The sequence below is a fragment of the Hyla sarda genome, chromosome 10 (genome assembly GCF_029499605.1).
Source record: "Hyla sarda isolate aHylSar1 chromosome 10, aHylSar1.hap1, whole genome shotgun sequence".
Taxonomy (NCBI): domain Eukaryota; kingdom Metazoa; phylum Chordata; class Amphibia; order Anura; family Hylidae; genus Hyla; species Hyla sarda.
This window is the reverse complement of record NC_079198.1, coordinates 13331886-13353496: the sequence shown is the minus strand read 5'-3', so window position 1 is coordinate 13353496 and position 21611 is coordinate 13331886. Positions and strand designations below refer to the sequence as shown.

At 42.0% G+C, this 21611-nt stretch overlaps 2 protein-coding genes across 15 annotated transcripts in view; one reads left to right on the top strand and one right to left on the bottom strand.

The window, feature by feature from the left end:
- The window catches only part of LOC130294604 (mucin-2-like), a 264132-nt gene that overhangs the window by 119780 nt on the left and 122741 nt on the right, over positions 1-21611 (top strand). For 3 of the 14 annotated variants that reach the window (XM_056544697.1, XM_056544700.1, XM_056544699.1), the window contains exon 3: positions 8194-8289. The exons of 10 other annotated variants lie outside the window; for them this stretch is intronic. The gene's annotated coding sequence lies outside the window, so the exon portion shown is untranslated. Of the gene's footprint in view, positions 1-8193; positions 8290-18289; positions 18357-21611 lie in introns of those variants that run through there. One more of the 14 variants, XM_056544714.1, reaches the window with a different exon arrangement.
- LOC130294310 (uncharacterized) lies at positions 1374-21590 on the bottom strand. The gene is made up of 9 exons (XM_056543925.1): positions 21542-21590; positions 18380-18505; positions 13011-13175; positions 10352-10483; positions 10110-10262; positions 7961-8080; positions 4700-4846; positions 2803-2946; positions 1374-1604 (listed from the first exon to the last, which is right to left on the bottom strand). Exons 1-9 carry the CDS (start codon positions 21588-21590, stop codon positions 1408-1410), a joined length of 1233 nt encoding a protein of 410 aa, XP_056399900.1. The 3' UTR covers positions 1374-1407.

Sequence of the window (21611 nt, the reverse complement as noted above, 5' to 3'; positions counted from 1 at the left end):
GGATGCAAGTAATGTCAAAAATTTACCACTAAAATAAAGTAGAATATGTCACCAAAAAACAATCTCAGAATCAGAATATTCAGTAAAAGTGTGTTATTAATGCGTAAAGTGACGGTGGTCAGAATTGAGAAAAAGGGCTCAGTCCTTAAGGTGAAAAAATGGCTGCGTCCTTAAGGGGTTAAAGTTTTATTGATTTATTTTTTCAAAAAAAAATAAAGAAGGGGAGGGAGGGGGGTTTACATAAATAAGAAAAAAAACATTGGAATTTATGAAATTTTATTTTTCAATTATTTTACTAAAAAATTTTTTTACTAGTTTCTTAGTTTTCCACATGCAATTTTCTGATTGTGTACATCACACAATGCACAATATTGTAGTGCAGTAAATTATGCCTGTCAGAATAACACTGATAGGCACAGCTGTAAATTGGTGCAATGTCCCTCTATGGGGTTTCCTTTGTTTTAACTGGGATGTAGGACATGTAACTCCGACACCAGCAAATATAGAGCAATACATTATCTGGCTGGAGGCTACATATAAGAATGAAATTCAGTCCTTAAAGGGTCTGGTGAAAAATGTTTTTTCTAGCACTTCCCCCAGATTCCCTAATAAAATAATAAAAAATTTAATTCACCTTTGTTCTCATTGTTCTCATAGAAAGAGTCAATGATGGAGGCTTTTCAATGCAATAAAATACATTCTTATGTGATGGGAGAATCAGGGTTTGATGTATCATTGATGTTTATTTTGCCAATGACTATAAGACTAGGGCTACGCAGAGACTGTGGCCACAGGCAAGATTATGCACATTATGGCCCATTCGCTTTTTACACACATCGTACAGCAGAAGGTGCAGGGTAGTCTCAGTTTCCTCTTAAAGGGGTACTCCGCCCCTAGACATCTTATCCCCTATCGAAAGGATAGGTGATAAGATGTCAGATCGCGGGGGTCCCACCGCTGGGGACCCCCGGGATCTCGGCTGCAGCACCCACCTGTTGCGGCTTCTGGAAACGCTGGAGGCTTTGGCTCCTGACCACGGTGACGTGAGATTGTGACGTCACGACTCTGCCCCCGTGTGAAATCACGCAACGCCCCCTCAATGCAAGTCTATGGGAGGGGGCGTGACAGCCGTCACGCCCCCTCCCATAGACTTGCATTGAGGGGGCGGGGTGGGGCGTCACACGGGGGCGGAGTCGTGACATCACGATCTCACATCATCGTGGTCGTGAGGCGTTAGGATGAGAGCCTCCAGCGCTGCCGGAAGCCGCAACAGGTGGGTACTGCAGCCGAGATCCCAGGGGTCCCCAGCGGCTGGACCCCCGCGATCATCATCTGACATCTTATCCCCTATCTTTTCAATAAGGGATAAGATGTCTAGAGGCGAAGTATCCCTTTAAACTGCACATTTTACATTAACATGGACCACACCATAAATATGACAAATGCACTTAGAATGTTAGGAAAATATTTGCTGCTTTTTGAAGAAATTTTACAAATTTTTGTTTCCTGTATGATTTTATGGTCATAGGTCACTTTTATATTTCCACCATCACAAATACTGGGGTGGGTGCAACCATGTAAGACTTCTCGGCTTGTAAAATTCCCTGTGGAAAAACAAATAGGAATAATTATAGTCAGTAAGAGTCAGGTTTACATTTTGTTTGCCTTTTTTTTCCACATCTACATATACAGAGGTAAAGATAAGGGGGGGAGAGGAAACCATTCTAACTTATCCCTTAGGTTTGATGGGGAGTAGAGCTTTCACATAAGAAGACTTCTGCATTATCCAGAAAATGGCACATAGTAGTAGATCTGGTACAAATTTTACATTGAGGCCTTGTACTTTAAATTATGTATCTGAACCAAAATATAGTCAGTTCTTTATTTTTGTGTCTTATACTAAGAAACCTCTAAAAAATTAGAGCTAGAATTCTCCCAGTCCTATATAATCTATTTTTGACCATACTTGTCCAAGAGAGTTACGGCATCAGTGAATAGAAACTTTCTTGTTTCCATTCACAGGCTGAAAAACATGTCTGACTTATAGGTACATGACTTGTTACAAGAGAGAGTTCTGATACACTGTAATAAATCCTGCACCTGATTCAGCATTTACACAGGACAGATTTTCAAACTCTTAGGGTTCGTTTAAAGGGGTGCTCTGGTGAAAAAAAAATATATATATTTTTTTAAATCAACTGGTGCCAGAAAGTTAAACAGATTTGTAAATTACTTCTATTTAAAAATCTTAATCCCTCCAGTACTTATCAGCTGCTGTATTCTGCACAGGAAGTTGGCCACAGTGCTCTCTGCTGACACCACTGTTTGTGTCAGGAACTGTCCAGAGTACAAGGAAATCCCCATAGCAAAACTCTCCTGCTCTGTACAGATCTTGACAAGAACAGAGGTGTCAGTAGAGAGCACTGTGGTCAGACAGAAGAGAACTCCAGAAAGAAATACAACTTCCTGTGGAGCATACAGCAGCTGATAAGTACTGGAAGGATTAAGATTTTTAAATAGAAGTCATTTACAAATCTGTATAAAATTCTGGCACCAGTTGATTTGAAAAAAACTTTTTTCCACCGGAGTACCCCTTTAACAATGTAGTTGCCGCATGCAGAAAAACTGTGCGCTCACTAGCCTCCAGGTTTCATCGACATGCAGCAACACTAGCATGTATCCTTATTGGCACCTGTTTGGAGGCACAGTCATTGTGCCTCAGTGCTATGGTATAACTTCAATTATACTATATATCTTCTATTCTGCACTGAAAGAAAAAAATGGAAAAAATTTGTCAATTACCATCTGTCACTTGCTCTGTGTAAGATATACACTGTGTTGCGTTCCCGGTACAAGCGATGTGATCTTCACCAGAGCATCTACCGTATTCTTTAAGATAACAGGATTCACAGATGTGTCCATTGGTTTCCTCATTTTCAGTTGGCACTAGAAACAAAAATACATAACCATAAAAGGGCCCAAAAATCATTTGGTTTGTCCCTGCCAAAACAATAGAGCGATTTAAACAGTGAGATCTCGCTAGGTAGGACGAGAGGTCACACATTCACTATAATACAGCACCATCTCTCTTGTAAGCACCAGATCTCGCCGATTGTAAGTATTTAGCAATGCATTCTGGGGGAAGCCGAAGTCCCAAGAACATTTGGCAAAACCAGTGCTGATCTGGATGGAACCACTAGGTGCACCGTATTTAGGCCCCAGGGGAGTGGAAGCAGAATGGGATGTCGAGCAAATGCTTATAAACTGTAACAGCGCTCATTTGCAATTTGTACACTCCTACTGGGTGAGGGAGAGTAGACAAGGGCTAGAAGTGGCCCTAACCGCTAGATGGGTGTGCAGTATAGGGGCCAGAAGTGGATCTAACCACAACATGGGAGCACAGTATGGGGGCCAGAGGTGGCCCTAACTACTATATAGGGGATAAGAGGGGAACCTAATTATTATATGTATGGTGATAATATTCCTCCTTGTATACTGGTATTATTGGTAATATTTGTCTCAGTATACAGGATTTGATCAGTAACAGTATGATAGTAATACTGTATGTATGGTGATAATATTTCTCCTTGTATACTGGAATTATTGTTAATATTGGTCTCAGTATAGTTGTGTTATTTGGTATTTGTATGATTTATTTAGCAGTTTACAGTATTTTAATGGAAAATTATCTTTTACAAAGGGAAAAAGGGAGGAGGTATTAAAGGGGTATTCCAGGCCAAAACTTTTTTTTATATATCAACTGGCTCAACAGATTTGTAAATTACTTTGATTAAAAAATCTTAATCCTTGCAATAGTTCTTAGCTTCTGAGTTAAATTGTTTTTTTCTGTCTAACTGCTTTCTGATGACTCACGTCCCGGGAGCTGTGCAGTTCCTATGGGGATATTCTCCCAGCATGCACAGCTCCCGGGACGTGACATCATCATTCAGCAGTTAGACAGAAAACTTCAGAAGCTAATAACTATTGGAAGGATTAAGATTTTTTAATAGAAGTAATTTACAAATCTGTTTAACTTTCCAGAGCCAGTTGATGTATAAAAAAAAAGTTTTTGCCTGGAATACCCCTTTAAAAGGTACCTTTCACAAAAAAAACTTTTGATATGTTATAGATTAATGTATGCAGAATAACTTTCCAATCGCATGTTATTAAAAAATATGCTTCTTTCTATTTAATTTTCCACTTTGAAAAAGTGACCACTAGGGGTCTCCCTACCAGCCCTTTTTTTATAGATTTCAGACTCATGCTGGAGTCCTAAATCTCAGACTGTATCCGAAACACACACAAACTCACCACTGCTCACTGCCAGGGAGCAATGTTGCGCTTGTCTGTGTCCCGGATGCAGTCTGAGATTTAGGACTCCTGCATGAGTCTGAAATCTATAAAAAAAAAAAGGGCTAGTAGGGAGACCCCTAGTGGTCATTTTTTCAAAGTGGAAATTAAATAGAAAGAAGCATATTTTTTAATAACATGCTATTGGAAAGTTATTCTGCATACATTAATCTATAACATATCAAAAGTTTTTTTTTAATGAAAGATACCCTTTAAGAAAGCCATTCATTGGTCACCATTTGAATTTATGGGTTTTGGAACATTGTGTAAATAGGAAATATAACGTGTCCACAAGTGAACATTAATATTAAGGGGGCTGTAAACGCTTTCAGCAAATTAAGGTACTTACAGGTTGGCATTGGAGAAATACAGTGGTCGGTATAACAGCAGGTGGTGTTTTTGGATATGCTCTTCTGAGCAGTGGTGATGATCCCGGCTATGTTACACTCTGATGAAAATCCACATCTTCTGAGCAGCTGCATTTTTGAGTTTACTCCTATTACATAAAGTTAATGTGATTTAATGGCTCTAACCAGTAGAAACTAACTTTGTAACTATTCCAAATATTAACCCCTTACGGATACATGATGTAAATGTACAGTACAGCCGCCTAAGTCTTTAAGGAGTACTCCACTTTTTTTTAATCAACTGGTGCAACAAAATTAAACAGATTTGTAAATTACGTCTATTTAATAATCTTAACCCTTTCCGTACTTATCAGCTGCTGTATGTTCCAGAGGAAGTTCTTTTCTTTTTGAATTAACTTTCTGTCTGACCACAGTGCTCTCTGCTGACACCTCTGTCCATTTTAGGAACTGTCCAGAGCAGGAGCAAATCCCCATAGCAAACCTCACCTACTCTGGACAGTTTCTAAAATGGACAGAGGTGTCAGCAGAGAGCACTGTGGTCAGACAGAAAGGAAACTAAAAAAGAAAAGAACTTTCTCTAGAGCATACAGCAGCTAATATACTGAAAGGATTAAGATTTTTTAAATAGAAGTAATTTACAAATCTGTTTAACTTTCTGGCACCAGTTGATTTTAACCCCTTAAGGACTTAGCCCATTTTCACTTTATTGGTCTATTCACACGTACAGTATTCTGCACAGATTTGGTGCGCAGGATTTTCTGCTGCAGATTTTAATGTAAACTGAACAACTGAACACAGCTTGAAATCCTGCGCATCAAATATGCGCATCAAATCTGCACAGAATACTGTACGTGTGAATAGACCCTAAGGACTCTCACTATGCACTTTCGTTTTTTCCTCCTCACCTTCTAAAAATCTAACGCTTAGACTGTGACCTCTGCCCCCTCGCAGTGCAGGCATGATAACGTCACTCATCAGTGCCTGCACTGTGGAGGAAGATGAATGTGCTGGACAGGTGAGTACCTATACTTGGTTGAGCTGGGACTACCTAACTACAAAGTTAAATACCTAACTACCTAGCTGGATACCTAACTACATGACCATCTACCTAACTACCTAAATACCTGGCTACCTAACTAAATAAATAGCTAGCTACATATCTGACTATTTACCTGGCTACCTACCTAGCTAGTGGCACACATACATACCTGGCAAGCTTACTACCTACCTGACTACCTAGTTACCTGACTGCTTACCTAGCTACCTACCTGGCTACTTGCCAACATATTTACCTTGTCAATCTATCTACCTACCTATATTTATTTTATGGGGGTGGGGGCTACCTAATAAACAAACTAAGTACTGTTGGACATAGAATTAGAATTTAGACTTTGACCCTTTAAGGACACAGCAATTTTTCATTTTTCGCATTCGCTTAACATTTTACAACTACAGATTCATTTGAGGACTTTTTTTGCCCCACCAATTGTTCTTCATAATGACATCACTAATGTATACAACACAATCTATGATAAAACAAAAAAAAAAAGATGATTATGGTGATACCCAATTTATATAGGTTTGGTTTTATTTTACTTTTAGTTTACTACTTTAAAAAAATGTAAAAAAAATTTGTATGCTTCTTAAAACTGTCCTTTATTGACCTCTAGAACACTTTTATTATTCTGTTTATGGGGCTGTATGAGGGCTAATTTTTTTGGACACTTTTGATCCATACTTTATTTGTTTGGTTTGCATATAAATTTTTTTCTGAAAATCAGCAATTCTGAACTTATGTTTTAATATTTTGGGCATTACTGCATGCAGCAAAAGTACATGTTTATGTTTATTTTTGTTTACATTATTTTATTTTAAAAAATATGAAAAGGGGGTGTTAGTTTTATGCGGTGGTCCCAATCAGCTACCCTGAGCTATGGGCAATGTAATTTCGGCACTTTTAAACATGGCAATTAAGTTTAAGAGCAATGTCTAAAGGGTTAATGCCGGACTTCACCCTGACCGATCATATTTGGCATTGGCCATGGGTGTATGAAGTGTGCGCAGCTCCTATGTGCGCTTCATATACTGGGAACAGGCACAACTATCCTGAAACAGTTAATACCGTAAAAAAAAAAATTACTGCTTGAAGATATAGGGATTTCTGCACAAGAAATTAAGAGATGGACGGTCATTGTGGCTTGAACCATCCCGATAAGGAGGTGGGTTCCCCAAAAAGCTGGACCGGAGGGAAAAAAAGAACGCAGAGAATTGCGAGCACTGTTTTCCTATCGCCATATCTGCAAATGTGGTATCCCGGTACCGCATCCTATGCAGTACCTGTATAGGGGTCCCATAGCCAGAGTCCCTAGGACGTCGGGGTCCTTCTTATCAAGTCCACCCCTTGTCACCTCTTATCTAGGTGTTAGTAATCTAACAGTTTATTCAGGATTTATATAAATATAATTCTACAAATGTATATAATTGGTTAATTACCTGTACGGAGCATAGCAGGACCTGCGGGTCACGTGATCAGGTAAACTCTATGGTTTTTTTGCTAGAGGACCTTTGGAGGTCCCTATGACGTATTGCACCCATCATTCCTTGTAATGGTGAATGACAGTTATTTGGACCAATCAAAGCGGCCCTGCCCATATATGGGAGCGGCGGCCATTATTATCTCTCTTTCCTCGTGGGCTGTTGTTAGAGAAGGATCTGCGCTGCTGTCATCCGTGAGTTTCGGCCTGAGCCTTGCGGCGACGGCTGATCATTACAAGAACGTGAGTGTATCAATCCCTAAGCACTCTGCAAGATCACCGGACCATATCTATCCCCTAAATCCGGACGGATCTTCGCAAATAACCCTGAATTCTGAGACTTATAACAAAAGTCAAGGTTCGCAACAACTGTCAGTCACTGAAGTGTATGGAGACTGTTTGAATGAGACATCTACTGTTCATTGGATGTACCGCAAGCCTTTAAGTAAAGATTACCCAAGTTCAAGTTCAGCTACCTTGTGGACCTTCAGTCATTTTATGCATACACCTATCGTTACTGGGAAGGGCGGCGATAGGCCGGAGAATTACCTTAGCATACTAGCCCTCAACCTGGCATCACGAACAATAGGGTTAATCTTAACCCCTGATATACTGAAGCAAAGCCCTGATTACACTACCCCAGAGGCCTACCACACAAATGATAATTTAGTTTCTACAGCTGTGTTGCCATATACAAGCCATACATACCATATGTGATCTTCTTGGAAAGTATGGTCACACACACATCATTTGTTGCTGAACACATCGCATACTGTTCACATTTTTGGTTAGCAGATCCTCGACATTGCCAGCATAACAAAGAGTTGACTGCATTAAAACAAAAAAAATGCATAAGTCACTATTTGAATAGAAACAGTTTGTAAGTATGCACACAAACATACAATAGATGATCCATTGTTCAACTAGTTCTCTTCGCATAGGTTTTAAAGTCCTCTAAAACATCAACAACCTGAAGGACAAGATGACATGAAAGTCTGACATGGGAAGGTCCTGAAATCCTGAGAATAAGGCATTAGGTAGGCCCATATGTGGATTTATAATATTTTATCTCACGTTCTGAAACTTCAGGTCCTCGGCAATGAGTCCATGACGAGGACATTGCCATCTCTCAGGGATTCAAAGATCTAAATGGAGCATTACCAGGTTCACAAGTGGTTTTCCACAGAGTATAACATATGTTTGCTGTAAAGTGAAGGGTAATTAAGTCTGTGGTGGCCCAGTACGGGATGGTGTTTCCCCGTACTCTCCTGACCTGTCAGGCAGTGTCCCTCAGTGTCCCCAGGGCCCACTGCAGTTGATTTCCCCCATGTAAATATGTAATGCATTTTATTGTGTGTTGTGACTTTAATAAATGTACCATGTGATTGTTACCCAGGAGGTACGAGTGTCCAGCTGACCCCAAAGGTGACCTATAAATATTGAGTATTACATAATTTGTTTTACCTGACCTTAATAATATTTTACATATATTTACTCATCTCTGCATTTTGTTTAGTAGTTTTGTTATAAATAATTTATTTATTTCATTTGGCTATTTTAAGGATCTGCTACATTGTCCGGATTTAATTGCCACTTTTATCTCTGGACTTGTTTAAGATGTTTGTATTCAAGATCTATAGTGTTATTCTGTATTCTGTCATGTCCTACTCATTTTAATCTGGCATTCATTGTATTTAGAAAATGTTTTTTTAGCATTTCTTTATTCTGTTCACTTTATTATACTTATCTGTTATTACAAATTATTTGATTGAAAACACCGTTGATTGTTCAGTCTATGACTAAGTATCATGTGTTTGATCTGGAACATTTATGTCTTCCCACAACGTCTGCATTTATAGTGTTTGTACAGAATAAACAGAATAAAGTTTCTAGCTGTATATAAAGACAAATGCTGGATTTTTCAATAATCTTTTGAGTCACACTGTTGGCTAGAACTTGGTAGGGTAACCTTATATTTGGGCACTCAGTGGTTCCCTCTTGGCACTGATCTCTGGCCAGGTTGAAAAAGTATGGCAGACCCTAATACCTGTTTGGAACAATGTGGCCATAGTTTAAAACTACAGGGAAACCTCTCCAATAGATCACCTTTTATTGATGATCACTCCTTTATCCAACCCTGATTTAATGTGATCGATTATCAGTCCACTGTCCATCATGCATAGTGGCCATTTTTAATAAGAAGACCAACTCTATAGAAGACTACTTCTATAGAAACCTGTGACCACTTTTCACTGCCATTTTGGCTAGTCTACTCAAGAGATTTAAAGGAGTACTCCGCCTCTAGACATCTTATCCCCTATCCAAAGCATAGGGGATAAGATGTCTAATTGCTGGGGTCCCCAGGCGGTCGTTTAGAGCGTCCGGTGCAGCCCTGGAGGCTTGTGATGTCACGGCCAAGCCCCGCTCCTGACATCATGGCCACGTCCCCTCAATGCAAGTCTATGGGAGGGGGTGTGACGAATGTCACGCCCGCTCCCATAGACTTGCATTGAGGAAACGTAGCCGTGATATCACAAGCCTCCGCCCCGCATTGCCAGTCACCCGGAAGTTCGCTCCATGCACCGAATGTCTGGGGCGCCGCAGCCGAGATCGTGGGGGTCCCCAGCGGCGGGACCACAATGATCAGACATCTTATTCCCTATCATTTAAGTGTATTTTTGGTATTTTATAAACGTGTACTTTATACTTTATGTTACTCCTTGTGCGTTGTTTACCCTGGGATGGCATAGCATGCCCTATGACAAATGCTGTTTGGTTTTAGGTTAACATTGTACTGTAGAACACTATCACTATGGGTAATGTTACATGAACTATGAATAAAATAAAACTCACTCACCCACTGGCAAGTAACTTGTTCTGTTCGCTTTACTGCAGGATGTCTGTGCAAATAGGGAATTGGGATCATCATGATAAAATTCCCCGATTAAAAGTCTTATAACACAATAACTAAAAGATGCACAGCCAATTATGTATTGTTTTGAATACCTATCTGTATAAGAAACAAAGTATTATAGGAGATCGAGCCATGGAGAATAAAAAAAAGATTGTAAAAATATCAATATGGTGACCGTGGTTTACCATTTGTGAACTCGAAACAATATGTCTCATCTCCGGTGCACTTCATGGCAGAGGTTGGCTTGTATTTCATCTCCAAGAAGGAAGTAGTGGCGGGGCAGACCAGTCCATTATGTGTATTATTTTCTGGTGGCACTACAAGAAAAATAAAATTTTTATGATACTGTTTAATACACTTCTATTACCTCCACTTTCTCCATTTTTCATGGACAGGACCCACACCCAGAAGTGCTATAGTGCAAGTCTTGGGAATCTGGAAAAATAAGAGGGCAGAGCTACTCATAGGGAAGTACCGTTAGGTACAAAGCAAAATAGATAGACTGTATGACCCCACCGGGTTTGCACAGTCTGCTCACCTTTATTGGTTGTGTGCCGGACACTGTATACATGCCTTCTATACAGTAAATACAATTAAATACTCCTTTCTAGGGGTACTCTGCCGTAAGACATCTTATTCCATATCCAAAGGATAAGGAATAAGATGTCTGATCATGGGGGTCCTGCTGCTGGGGCCCCCTGTGATCTGCAGCTCCGGCTGTCTAAATAGCATTGGGTGCGAATATTCGCATTTAGAATTTTTATCGCGAATATCGCAAATTTGCGAATATTGCGAATATATTTGCTATGTATTCGAAATTACGAAAATTCGTTTTTTTCCCCACAGAACACATCACAGTGATCCTCATGCCTCCCTGCTTCCAACTTGTGGTCTTGTGTGTGAGACTGTGGAGCGCGAATATTTTGCATATGCACATATTTGCATGTTCCTTCTTTTCGCTTGTGGGCCAATGAGAATGATGCAAATACACTTGTCAGAGGTTATCAACAACATCCCTAGCATCCAATAGTAATGTTGCCCACCCCCTCACTGTTTTCTTCCTCAAACACGCACAGAATACGCACATTCACCATTACGCGAATATGCAATGAATACGCAAAATTTTTGAATATAGGATGAATATTTGTCCACATATTCGCAAAATATTGCAAATTCGAACATGGCCCCTGCCGCTCATCACTAGTTCTAAACAAACGCCTGGTTCCTGCAGCAGACGTCGTGACGTTATGGCCACTCCCCCTAGTTACGTTACGCCCTCTCCATTCATGCCTATGGGAGGGGACGTGTCATTCGACATGTCCCTTCCCGTAGACATGAATGGAGGGGCATGGCCGTGACGTCATGATCAAAGCGTCCGGCTCTGAGCATTCTGAACAAAATGTTCAAAACACTGGAGCACCGGAGTCCTCCTTTAATATTAAAGGGATTATCCAGCTGAATGTTTTATTCTTTCACTATGCCCAGGCGGCTGCTATTAAAATAATAAACTGTGACTTACCTCCCTTGGCTCCCGATGCAGCGACTGCCTTGGCCTGTGATAGGCTGAGCTGCAGGGTAACGTATTGGGCGCCAGGAAGAAGGGCTCAATACAACATATTACGGCCCAGCTTATCCAAGCTTGGCCAAGGTGGGACATCACTACAGCTGATGATTGGCTGAGCTGCAGTGTTTTATGTTGATCCCCAGGAGCAGGAAGAAGACCGCACCGGTGAATGGGATGTTTATACAGAGGGAGAGGCAGGAGGTAAGTTACTGTTTATTATTTTAATGGAAGAATAATTTTTTTTACTGGAGTACCCCATCGATTTCAAACCTCCAATTTCAAGACATATGTGGCGTTCCCTGTGGCAGATGATGTGTCCTGGAAGATTATACAGAACACACTCTCCTAAGGCTGATTTCATACTAATCCAAAAAAGAGAGAAACAGTCTGATAATGGCATTGCCACTAGGATGCAAATAACGCTCTTGTGTTTGCACAACAACCGCTACTCACGGACCCTCTGCCGGTACGCCAGTGCACATCCAGAAAATCCAAATTATAAAGGAAAATACGGAGACACTCGAGTCCTTAGCGGTAGCTTTATTCAGAAATAGGTCATACAGCAATGCCTGGCCAAATTATAAAGGAAGATACGGAGACACTCGAGTCCTTAGCGGTAGCTTTATTCAGGAATAGGTCATACAGCAATGCCTGGCCAAATTATAAAGGAAGATACGGAGGCACTCGAGTCCTTAGCGGTAGCTTTATTCAGGAATAGGTCATACAGCAATGCCTGGCCAGGCATTGCTGTATGACCTATTCCTGAATAAAGCTACCGCTAAGGACTCGAGTGCCTCCGTATCTTCCTTTATAATTTGGCCAGGCATTGCTGTATGACCTATTCCTGAATAAAGCTACCGCTAAGGACTTGAGTGCCTCTATATCTTCCTTTATAATTTGTCTCTGCTATTCTGGATGTGCACCGGCGTACCTGCGGAGGGTCTGTGAGTAGCGGTTGTTGTGCAAACAGAAGAGCGTTATTTGCATCCTAGTGGCAATGCCATTACCAGACTGTTTCTCTCTTTTTTGGATTAGTATGAAATCAGCCTTAGGAGAGTGTGTTCTGTATAATCTTCCAGGACACATCATCTGTCACAGGGGGCGCCACATATGTCCTGGCCAGGCATTGCTGTATGTCCTATTACTGAATAAAGCTACCGCTAAGGAATCGAGTGCCTCCATATCTTCCTTTATGATTTTATACTAACAATGACTGAAGACAAAGACATATCACACAGCACCAATGAACAAGCCCTTTAAGGTCCCCCCATAATACCTACATCCTGGAATCGGCATCCTACAGTTGTCTGTGGAGCAACAATTTGTGTTGAATATCATTTTATGTGATGGAGATGATAATTTGCCACTATAGCCACAATGTACGGCATCCCAGCATAATCTTCTGACTATATACGTATTAATACGAATGAGGCGACTATCCGGAACTGAAAGACAGAAAAAGAAGTTGGTTTCACAAGTTCAGTTCTGGTCAACATTATTGACACTCCATAATATTAGGCACACTGTATAACATGGTCAGACAAAGTCACATGCACTAGTTAGACACCACATGGAAATTGTGGAAGATTCCCTGTCTCTAAAGTGGAGGAGTCTAGAGTAGAGCATAGAATTAGTCAGTGTAGATGGTCAGAGTCCTGTAGAATTCTACAGAGAGATTGAGAGGGACCGTGGGTTGCCTGGGGGCACAAACACAGTGGAGTCAGCTGTTAACCCACATCAGTTTCAGTAGCATTGCCAGGGGGTGCGAGAGGTGCAGACCACACCGGGTGACACCTGCAAATGGGGTGACACCACCAAGTGGGAAGTAAACCCGCAATGGTGCCACCCCTTCCGCCCTTCACTGCTGCCATACAGCAGTGTTTCCCAAGTAGTGTTGAGCGGCATAGGCCATATTCGAATTCGCGAATATTCGCGAATATATGGACGAATATTCGTCATATTCGCGAATATTCGCATATTCGTAATATTCTCGTTTTATTTTCGTATATGCGAATATTCGCGTGTGCGAAAATTGACATATGCGAAAATTTGCATATACAATAAATTAACATAAGCGGAAATTCGCATATGCGAAAATTTGCGTATGCTAATTTTCGCATATACGAAAATTCGCACGCCAGTCTCACACAGTAGTATTAGAGCCTTCTTACACCACATAAACTGGAAGCAGAGAGGGATGATCACTGTGATGTGTACTGTGAAAAACAAAAAAAACGAATATTTGTAATTACGAATATATAGCGCTATATTCGCGAATATTCGCGAATATGCGATATTCGCGAATAAAATTTGAATTGCGAATATTCGCGAGCAACACTATTCCCAAGCAGTGTGCATCCAGCTGTTGCAATACTACAAATCCCAGCATGCCCACACTGTGCCCTGACATTCCTCACTACCCCCTCACTGTGAATTGTAACCCTGTACTGTGCCATCATTGTGTATTACATCTGTACTGTGCCATCATTGTGTATTATTCCTGTACTGTGTCATCACTGTGTATATTGCTCCTGTACTGTGCCATTACTGTGTATTACACCTGTACTGCGTCATTACTGTGTACATTCCCCCTGTACTGTTGTCAAGGTGACCAAAATGATTCTGATTTCCGATCAATATATATATATATATATATTAATACTGATATATTTATATGTCAGTTCTAATGCTTAAGGAAAAAGATATTTGTTGAACTATGCACCACTTTCCTGAGTCAGAAACGCCAGAAAGCCCAAGATGGAAGTCAAAACATTTGCGGAAGATGCAGATTGTATAAGAAGGACAAAAGAACTGGAATTTCCCAGTATTAGAGTGAGAGGGCTGCATAAATGAACTCTAGCCAAGAAAGAAATTAACGGACACTAGATATGCTAATATATAGGGACATAATAGTCGAACAACCAATCAAATTGTAATAGGCTAATTGAGATGTCACAACTAACCTCCTTCTTTGCACAATGTAAAAACCAAATTTACTTCCTGTAATAAACAGAACTCCCTGGGGTACAGAGGAGGGAACTCATATCAACCTGAATTTTCTTATGTCGACGCTCGGAAATTAGTACAGAGGTAGTCACTTACAGATTAAGGCCGCACATTAAGGCATCCTTAACAGTGTGCAATCACTGTACTTACCCCTGTACTGTGACATCACTGTGTATTATCCCTGTACTGTGACATCACCATGTGTATTATCCCCGTACTGTGAGTGACAGACATCACTGTGTGTATTATCCCAGTACTGTGACATCACTGTGTGTATTATCCCTATAGTGTGACATCATTGTGTGTATATTAACCCTGTACAGTACACAGCGAACAGTAGGACAGGGGTATTATTATTATTATGTGTGTGTGTGTGGGGGGGGGGGGGGGGCACAGGATGTTTCGCATTTCAGACGTATGGTGTATATCATAAGGAATTTCTGGGGTGGTACAGTTTTTTTGGGCCCCAATTTGTTTTGATATTGTATTCAGAGGGTGCACTGTATTGCAAGGTTATATTCAGAGGGTGCACTGTATTGCAAGGTTATATTCAGAGGGTGCACTGTATTGCAAGGTTATATTCAGAGTGTGCACTGTATTCCAAGGTTATATTCAGAGGGTGCAGTGTGAGGGTATATTATATTCAGAGGGTACAGTGTGCGGTAGTATTATATTTGTTTGGCAGTTTTATAATCAGAGGGTACAGTGTTTGTTAGTATCATATTTAGAAAGTGCAGTGTGTGGTTGTATTATATTCAGAGAGCACAGTGTATGGAAGTATTATATTCAGAGAGTACAGTGTGTGGAAGTATTATATTCAGAGAGCACATTGTGTGGAAGTATTATATTCAGAGTGCACATTGTGTGGAAGTATTATATTCAGAGAGCACAGTGTGTGGAAGTATTATATTCAGAGAGCACAGTGTGTGGAAGTATTATATTCAGAGGGTACAATGTGTGGCAGTATTATATTCAGAGGGTACAGTGTGTGGAAGTATTATATTCAGAGGGTACAGTGTGTGGAAGTATTATATTCAGAGGGTACAGTGTGTGGAAGTATTATATTCAGAGGGTACAGTGTGTGGAAGTATTATATTCAGAGGGCACAGTGTGTGGAAATAGTATATTCAGAGGGTACAGTGTGTGGAAGTATTATATTCAGGGGGTTCAGTGTGTGGAAGTATTATATTCAGGGGCACAGTGTGTGGAAGTATTATATTCAGAGGGTACAGTGTGTGGCAACATTAAATTCAATTATTTTTTTCATATAGAAGATCAGAATGCGCTGACAGAGTGAGGAACCAATGCCGTCTGGGAATCAAGTTCTGCAGAGAGAAAATTTAGCTGGGACGAGTTATGGCGGTGTGTACCATCTGAATTAGATAAGGAAAGACTGCATATTTTTTGGTCACTTTGTGTACCCATAAAAATGTATAAAAAGCAATCAAAAAGTCCCATCAGAACAAAAATGGTACTGATACAAACTTTAGATCATGGCACAAAAAATTAGCCCTCATACCGGCCGAAAAGTAGAAAAGTAGAAAAGTTATAGGGGTCAGAAGATGACAATTTTAAACATACAAATTTTGGTGCATGTAGTTATATATTTTTTTTAAAGTAGTAAAACAAAATAAAAGCTATATAAATTAGGTATCATTGTAAAAAGAAAATTTTTTAAGTGTGTGTTTTTTTTTTTTTTTTTTTACATTACTGGTTAATTAACGGGGCTATCTAATTTCCATTACTAAGCAAGCTGGGATAGGGCTGGTCATCAGGATTCTGGGCATACCTGTTATAATCTCTATAGTCCTTTCTAGTGCATATATATAAAGTAGTTGGTGCGTCTTATACGGCAAAGACACATTAAAACCCTGTCATATCATGGCGGTCCCGGCGGCCATGAATGGCCGGGACCCGCGGCTAATACAGGACATCACCGATCGCGGTGATGCCCTGTATTAACCCTTCAGACGCGGCGATCAAAGCTGACTACCGCGTCTGTAGCGAAAGTGAAACTAACCCTGCTGCTCAGTCGGGCTGTTCGGGACCGCCGCAGTGAAATTGCGGCGTCCCGAACAGCTTACAGGACACCGGGAGGGACCTTACCTGCCTCCTCGGTGTCTGATCGGCAAATGACTGCTCCGTGCCGGGATCCCCTGCATGGCCGGCGCTCTCCTTCGTCGCCATCACGTCGTCGCGCACGCCGTCCCGTCATCCAATAGGAGCGGCGTGCGTAGCGACATGATGGCGGCGACGGAGAGCGAGGATCCCGGGCAGCAGAGACGTTCCGGAGCGACGGGGACACCCTGGGGACACGGCGACGGTGATGGAGGCCGACATCCAGGGCAGCGGTGACGGGTCCGGAGCGACGGGGACACGTGAGTATTACCTCCTATACCAGTGGTCTTCAACCTGCGGACCTCCAGATGTTGCAAAACTACAACTCCGGTAGTTGTCTGGGCATGCTGGGAGTTATCGTTTTGCAACATCTGGAGGTCCGCAGGTTGAAGATCACTGTCCTATACTTTACATTCAATTTGGTTCAGAATCTTTTTTTTCTAGATTTTCCTCCTTAAAATTGGGTGCATCTTATATGCCGGAGCATCTCATACAGAGAAAAATACGGTAAGTACTTTTGTTATTATGCAAAAGAGGCACAAAAGCCCAGGGAGCTTTCCCTACCATGGCAAGAACTCCGATAAGTCCAGCCCATGTCTTCATTATCACCCTAAAAGAAGGGGAGAAACAAGCGCTCCATTCACTCATTTAGAACACTGGGTGTGGGCACCACGCCCCCTCAATGCAAGCCTATGGGAGGGGGCGTGATGGCCGTCACACCCCCTCCCATAGATTTACATTGAGTTGACGTGGCGTGACGTCACGAGGGGCGTGGCCGTGACAACCCCCGCCGCCTGCTCCAAGCTTTCGGAACAAAATGTTCCAAAAGCTGGGGCTGCAGAGTACCCCTTTAAGCAGAGAAAAAAAAATAGATTATTGGATCCCTGATGGACCCCATAAGTCAATGGGATCTGTCGGGACTTCGATGTGCTTAAATGGGTACTCCGGCGCTTAGACATCTTATCCCCCATCCTTTGGATAAGATGCCTGATCGCGGGGGTCCCGCCGCTGGGGACCCCTGTGATCTTGCACGCAGCACCCCAGTTATAATCGCCCCCTCCCATAGGCTTGCATTGAGGGGCGGAGCGTGACGTCACACAGGGGCGGAGGCATGACGTCACACGCCGCCGGCCCTGTGGTCGCCGGTAGTCAGACCCGAAGCAAACACGCTCCGGGGACTGATTTTAACTGGGGTGCTGCGTGCAAGATCACAGGGGTCCCCAGCGGCGGGAACCCCGCGATCAGGCATCTTATCCCCTATCCAAAGGATAAGCGCCAGAGTACCCCTTTAAACCTAATTTTGGGGCAGTTCAGGGCAAAAAAAGAGGTGAACAGGCCCTTAACGGGACGGACCACAACAGCTACCATTAAACACTCTAAATGTCTAATGTTTTTTTTTGTTTGTTTGTTTCAAAAACAGAAAACCTGTTTAATAGTGAATTTTAACAAAAGGTTGCACAGACATTTCATCCTCAGTCACCATTGGAAGCGCTCTAAGACAGGTCAGGAATTATGCAATACTTACTATTGAATGTGCTCATATGCAGAGTGAGGCACACTTGGTTCATACCACACTTAAGGCTGATCCCATAGCAGTCTTTTGGTCTTTCTTCACTAGAAAAGCTACATGTTATACACCTAACATTGGTACCTGGATATAATCAAAGAATATGACATAACACATACATATATCACAACACAACATTAAATATACAGTAGCATATGCATATACTGTATACTGCATATAAACATCATGCTGCAAAACTTGGCATCAGGCTGATATGTAAAGGATCATTGGGGGGGGGGGTCTAATTAGACACAAGTTGTTACAAAAAGGCATAAAAATACTTCCTCCATTGCCCCTTAAAAAGACTCTCGGAGGCCATTTTGGGTAGTGTAACTTTTGGTGAGAAACTGCTAGACATGCCTCTATGATGCATTCTTGCCCAGTCTACAGACATTGAGAGGGGGCGCATCATTGGACTAAGAGAAGCAGAATGGTTGTTTTAACAAACTGCAGGCCATCTAGGTTGTTCTGTCCTAGGAAATGTTGGGAGCAGTAATAATGGAAAGGCATGTATGTGGCGCACTAGTACTTCTGTCCGTGTGCAGGGTATATAGATCCTGTTCGTGACAACGAAGATTTGTGTGATGGCTATGGGGAGTTAGACAGATTGTTGTGCGTGACTCTGGGTGGTTAGATGTATCACTTCATGATGCCAGGGCACCGTTAACCTACACGGTCCGAGGATACAACAGCTTCTCCTGGGCCAGGCGCTGAATAATAAATACACGATGCAGAGTTACGCAAAACTGTCTCTTTACTGATGATAGAGGTAGCAGGTTTTTCACAATACAGAAGTTTGTGCAGTGAGATGGGCAGGGTGGAACCCATAGAGCCTATTGCCTTGCTGGGAGTTGTAGTGGCCGTTGAATGCAGCCTGAAGATTAGTGGCAGCGCACGCTAACTGAAACTGTAAAATATTTGGATTTGGGGCCTACCCCCACCCACAAAAGTTATTGTTTTTGGTGGTTTATTTATTTATGATGTCATGCAATTGTTTTTCTTCTTGGTTTCCCTTTTCCCTTTCCTAAATTGTGAGTCACAGCAGTCTTAAAGGGGTACTCTTCTGCTCAGTGTTTGGAACAACCTGTTCCGAACGCTGGAGCTGGCGCTGGGAGCTCGTGACTTCATAGCCCCACCCCTTCATGATGTCACTGCCCCCCCCGCCCCACCCCCTCAATGCAAGTCTATGGGAGGGGGTGTGACAGCAGTCATGCCCCCTCCCATAGACTTGCATTGAGGGGGCGGGGCTATGACATCACGAGCTCCCGGCGCCGGCTCCAGCGTTCGGAACAGTTTGTTCCAAACACTGAGCAGTGGAGTACCCCTTTAAAAACAGGGTCAGCCACACAAGTGCGGGTGACCCTGTGGTCAGTCTCCCTTTAAGCACAGATGATGCTGAAGAAGAGAGGTAAGTATGTTTTTTATTTTATTTCTTAAGAAAGAAAAAAAAAAGATTTGGACTTCATTTTTTTTTAACACTGTCTAAGATCAGGATTACTTCAGAACAAGAGCCAAAATAAGAACATATAATCTTTTTACACATTAAAAGGGTTAGTGAGGGGCCCATCTGTGTATATGATAAACGGTGATGGTCTTAGTCCATGAACTGGGAAGAGCTAGAAACCAGCAGGCCCAGACCATCAAAAAATGACAGTCCATGCCTGGTATTATTAGTCTGACAATGGTCAAAATAATTGGCTCTTTCCATCCTGTTAATGGCAAAGTGTTCAAACTGGTGACTTGGCCTCCAAATGATTCATATCTCAATCCCATTGATCTGTGGGAAATGCTGGAGAAACAAGTCTGATCCATGAAAGCCGCACCTCAGGGATGAAATGATGTGCTGATGTGATCTTTGGTGCCTAATGCCACAGGACAAGTCCAAGGCCTAAGGGGTCAGAGCTGCCTGAGAGGTTTGTGGTATCTACACTATATCAGGCAGGTTGTTTTCATGTTATGGCAGATCAGTCTATGTATATACACTGTCCATGCTGTGTTTACATTCACATACTAGACACTGTGGATCTGCTGTGCGCTTCACATTATAGTATTTGTATACAGTGGTCCATATACTATACTCCAAGGTGTTAATTGGAGTTCTTGCACACCCTTATTTGCACCCCCCCCCCCTATTGTATGTATACAATCTTCTAGCACTCTTACTACCTTCTTGTCTCTTCTTACACGGTTGTCTATTAAGACACCCCCCTGCCCATATACCCTTTTATAATGTGTGGAGGTTATTTAGGTGCCCTGCTTGGGACTCTTTCACCAACTAGACTAGATAGGTTTTGCAGAGAGCAGCTTCCTACTCTGGAAAACTCAGTCCCTGCTCTGGAGGACTCAGTTAAGTAAAACTTTGACTGAAAAGGATTCGGGGGTACTAGTGGACAGTAAACTCTACTTTAGTGATCAATGCCAGGCAGCAGCTGCCAAGGCTAACAAAGTCATGGGAGGTATAGAGAGGCATGGAGAGGGTGCAGAGGAGGGCGACAAGGATAATTAATGGTATTGGGGGATTACAGGACCAAGACAGGTGATCACTTGGGGTTATTTAGACAAAAGATGTCTTAGGGGGATCTGATCACAATGTACAAATATATGAATGGACAGTACGGAGATCTTTCTAGTGATCTTTATATACCTAGGCCAGTAACCATGACAAGGGGGCATCCTCTACATCTACAGGAAAGAAGGTTTCACCATCATAGCGGACAGAGATTCTTTACTGTAAGAGCAGTGAGACTATGGTACTCTCTGCCACACGATGTTGTGATGACACAATGAACAAGTCCAAGGGGTCTGGATGTTTTTCTGGTACAATATAATATTACAGGTTATGGATACTAGATTTATGGGGACAGAACGTTGATCCAAGGATTTATTCTGATGCCATATTGGGGTTGGGAAGGAATTTTTCCTCTGTCATGGGGCAATTAGCAATTTTTTGAATGGGCATTGAGTAATACCACATCTCTTCTGCCTGTAACATCTGTAACATCCCTATACATTAGCAGCAGTTCCAGCTTCCAATATTCAGTCAGCTCAGTTAGAGAATAGTTTCCCCACAGGAACCCCTTAAATCCTTTACAGACAATAATAAAAAGGCAAATAAGTTACCTGAAGCCATCAGTACGGTCTGAACACAGACGAGCAGTAGGACTCTCATGGTGAAGCAGGTTCTGATGTC

Bases quoted from the DNA above. Each gene is read 5' to 3' on its own strand.
- LOC130294310 (XM_056543925.1), bottom strand. From the start codon at position 21,590: ATGAGAGTCCTACTGCTCGTCTGTGTTCAGACCGTACTGATGGCTTCA. The intron at 18,506-21,541 runs GTAACTTATTTG...GATTATATCCAG, and splicing joins GACCGTACTGATGGCTTCAG to GTACCAATGTTAGGTGTATA. The intron at 1,605-2,802 runs GTAATTGACAAA...GTTTTTCCACAG, and splicing joins CACAGAGCAAGTGACAGATG to GGAATTTTACAAGCCGAGAA.